Genomic DNA, 1800 nt, shown 5'->3' with positions numbered 1-1800 from the left:
CCACGACTCCTGCTACGGAGAACACAACTCCGCCCACGAGGAACAGCTTTGTTCCTCATACAATGTTTTAAAATGCGCGCTGAGCTTATCCGACCAATCAGAAAGCGAAGGCTGAAGGAACCAATCAGCAAAAGGGAGTGAGCAGAGGCGACCGGAAGACCGTTTGCTTTCAATGTGGGTCCGGGTTACCAACTGTCACTTCCAAGGTGTTCGTTATTGGGTTCGTTTCACTTAGTTCTAAACCTAGACGTTTCATTTCGGAGGCTTCAGCTTGTCCTTTATTAGTTAAAAAGAAAATTTTTCCTAGAGGGATTTCGCGTCTATTAGGAAACAGACCCACCCACATTACCCACGAGGCACCGCGAACGGACTCATACAGTTTTTCCCAGAGTTCCTCGCGTCTGTCGCAATCGTTGAAGACGTCGGAGCCAAAATGGCGACCGGGACAGGCAGTGAGTATCGGAGCAGCTTTTATGGTCAAGGCCTTTGTAGAGTCCAGACTAGGCATTCCATTTCTCAGGCACGAAAGGAGCGGAAGGAGTGGGTTGTTAGAGAGCGCAAAACTCAGAGACCTGCCTTTCACGTCGCTTTCAGAACCACCACCTGGGGTTTTAACAGTGGTGGGAGGAATCGGAAGCTGGTGAAAAACAGCCTAGGAAGCCTTTGTGTGCTAGACGCTCTCTGGGGTAAAACATAAAGGTAGTATGAAGTGGCCAGCGACTCATTTGTTTATCTAACCAGGCTGTGAGAAGCAGTCGAAATGATTATCTGCTGATGTAGGCGTTTCCTGACACCGGGGGAAACTCATCTCGTGTATTTCAGCCATTTTTTCAGTTTCACCAACGAACTCTTTATACCCGACGATTGGGGGGAGGAGCTGAGATGTAAACAACTTTATGCAAAAAAGGAGGTGGGCAGTAGGAGCCGGTGGCCGATTGGAATCTTGGGAAATACGCCCGAGTTCAAACAATTTTAAAACTTTTTTTTTTTTAATGAGAACCTTATTTTAACGTAACACTGCCAGTTTCTTTTTTTTTTTTTTTTTTTCTTTTGGAAGCAGAACACCTTGAAGCTATGGCATTTAAACACAATGTTCTATAAATGTGTATTCAATGAAAGCACCCTGGTCAATAATGGTAATATTTCATTGGAATGGTGAAAACTCAAGATTTGGTGATTATAATTGATAATAGTAGTTCACATTGTTCGAACTAATTTAAGATTTATTTGAGACAGGGTTTTATTGTGTGACTGATCCTGGCTGACCTGGAACACACTATGCAGACCAGGCTAGCCTCACAGAAATCTGTCTGCTTCTGCTTCCTGAGAACCAGAATTACCACTCCACAATTTGCCTGGGGTGTTGGTTTATATCAGACTTTTAGCTGTTCTGGGGCTCAGAACTAGTTCGGAGGTTGTTTCTGAGCTTTCTCTATTTCCAGAGCACAAGCTGCTGAGTACTGGCCCGACAGAACCATGGTCCATCCGAGAGAAGTTGTGTTTAGCATCTTCTGTTATGAGGAGTGGGGATCAGAACTGGTAAGGAATCTAAGATATCTGCCTTTTTTTTTTTTTTGGTTCTTTTTTTTTTTTTTTTTTTTTTTTTTGGAGCTGGGGACCGAACCCAGGGCCTTGCGCGTCCTAGGCAAGCGCTCTACCACTGAGCTAAATCCCCAACCCCAGATATCTGCTTTCTTTTTTTTTTGGTTCTTTTTTTCGGAGCTGGGGACCGAACCCAGGGCCTTGCGCTTCCTAGGCAAGCGCTCTACCACTGAGTTAAATCCCCAACCCCAGATATCT

General features: G+C 44.9%; 1 protein-coding gene across 10 annotated transcripts in view; it reads left to right on the top strand.

Moving 5' to 3' along the window:
* Positions 1-315: 315 nt before the first annotated feature.
* Positions 316-1800, top strand: part of Brd8 (bromodomain containing 8) — a 48283-nt gene continuing 46798 nt past the window's right edge. For 8 of the 10 annotated variants that reach the window (XM_063277224.1, XM_063277223.1, XM_063277229.1 and 5 more), the window contains exons 1-2: positions 408-452; positions 1443-1539. In XM_063277224.1, the coding sequence (XP_063133294.1) occupies positions 434-452; positions 1443-1539 (116 nt within the window). In that variant the 5' untranslated portion in view covers positions 408-433. Of the gene's footprint in view, positions 453-1442; positions 1540-1800 lie in introns of all 10 variants that reach the window. The other 2 variants (NM_001414410.1, XM_063277225.1) reach the window with 2 other exon arrangements.

This window comes from Rattus norvegicus, chromosome 18 (assembly GCF_036323735.1).
Source record: "Rattus norvegicus strain BN/NHsdMcwi chromosome 18, GRCr8, whole genome shotgun sequence".
Classification (NCBI taxonomy): domain Eukaryota; kingdom Metazoa; phylum Chordata; class Mammalia; order Rodentia; family Muridae; genus Rattus; species Rattus norvegicus.
This window is presented reverse-complemented; position numbering and strand designations above follow the sequence as displayed.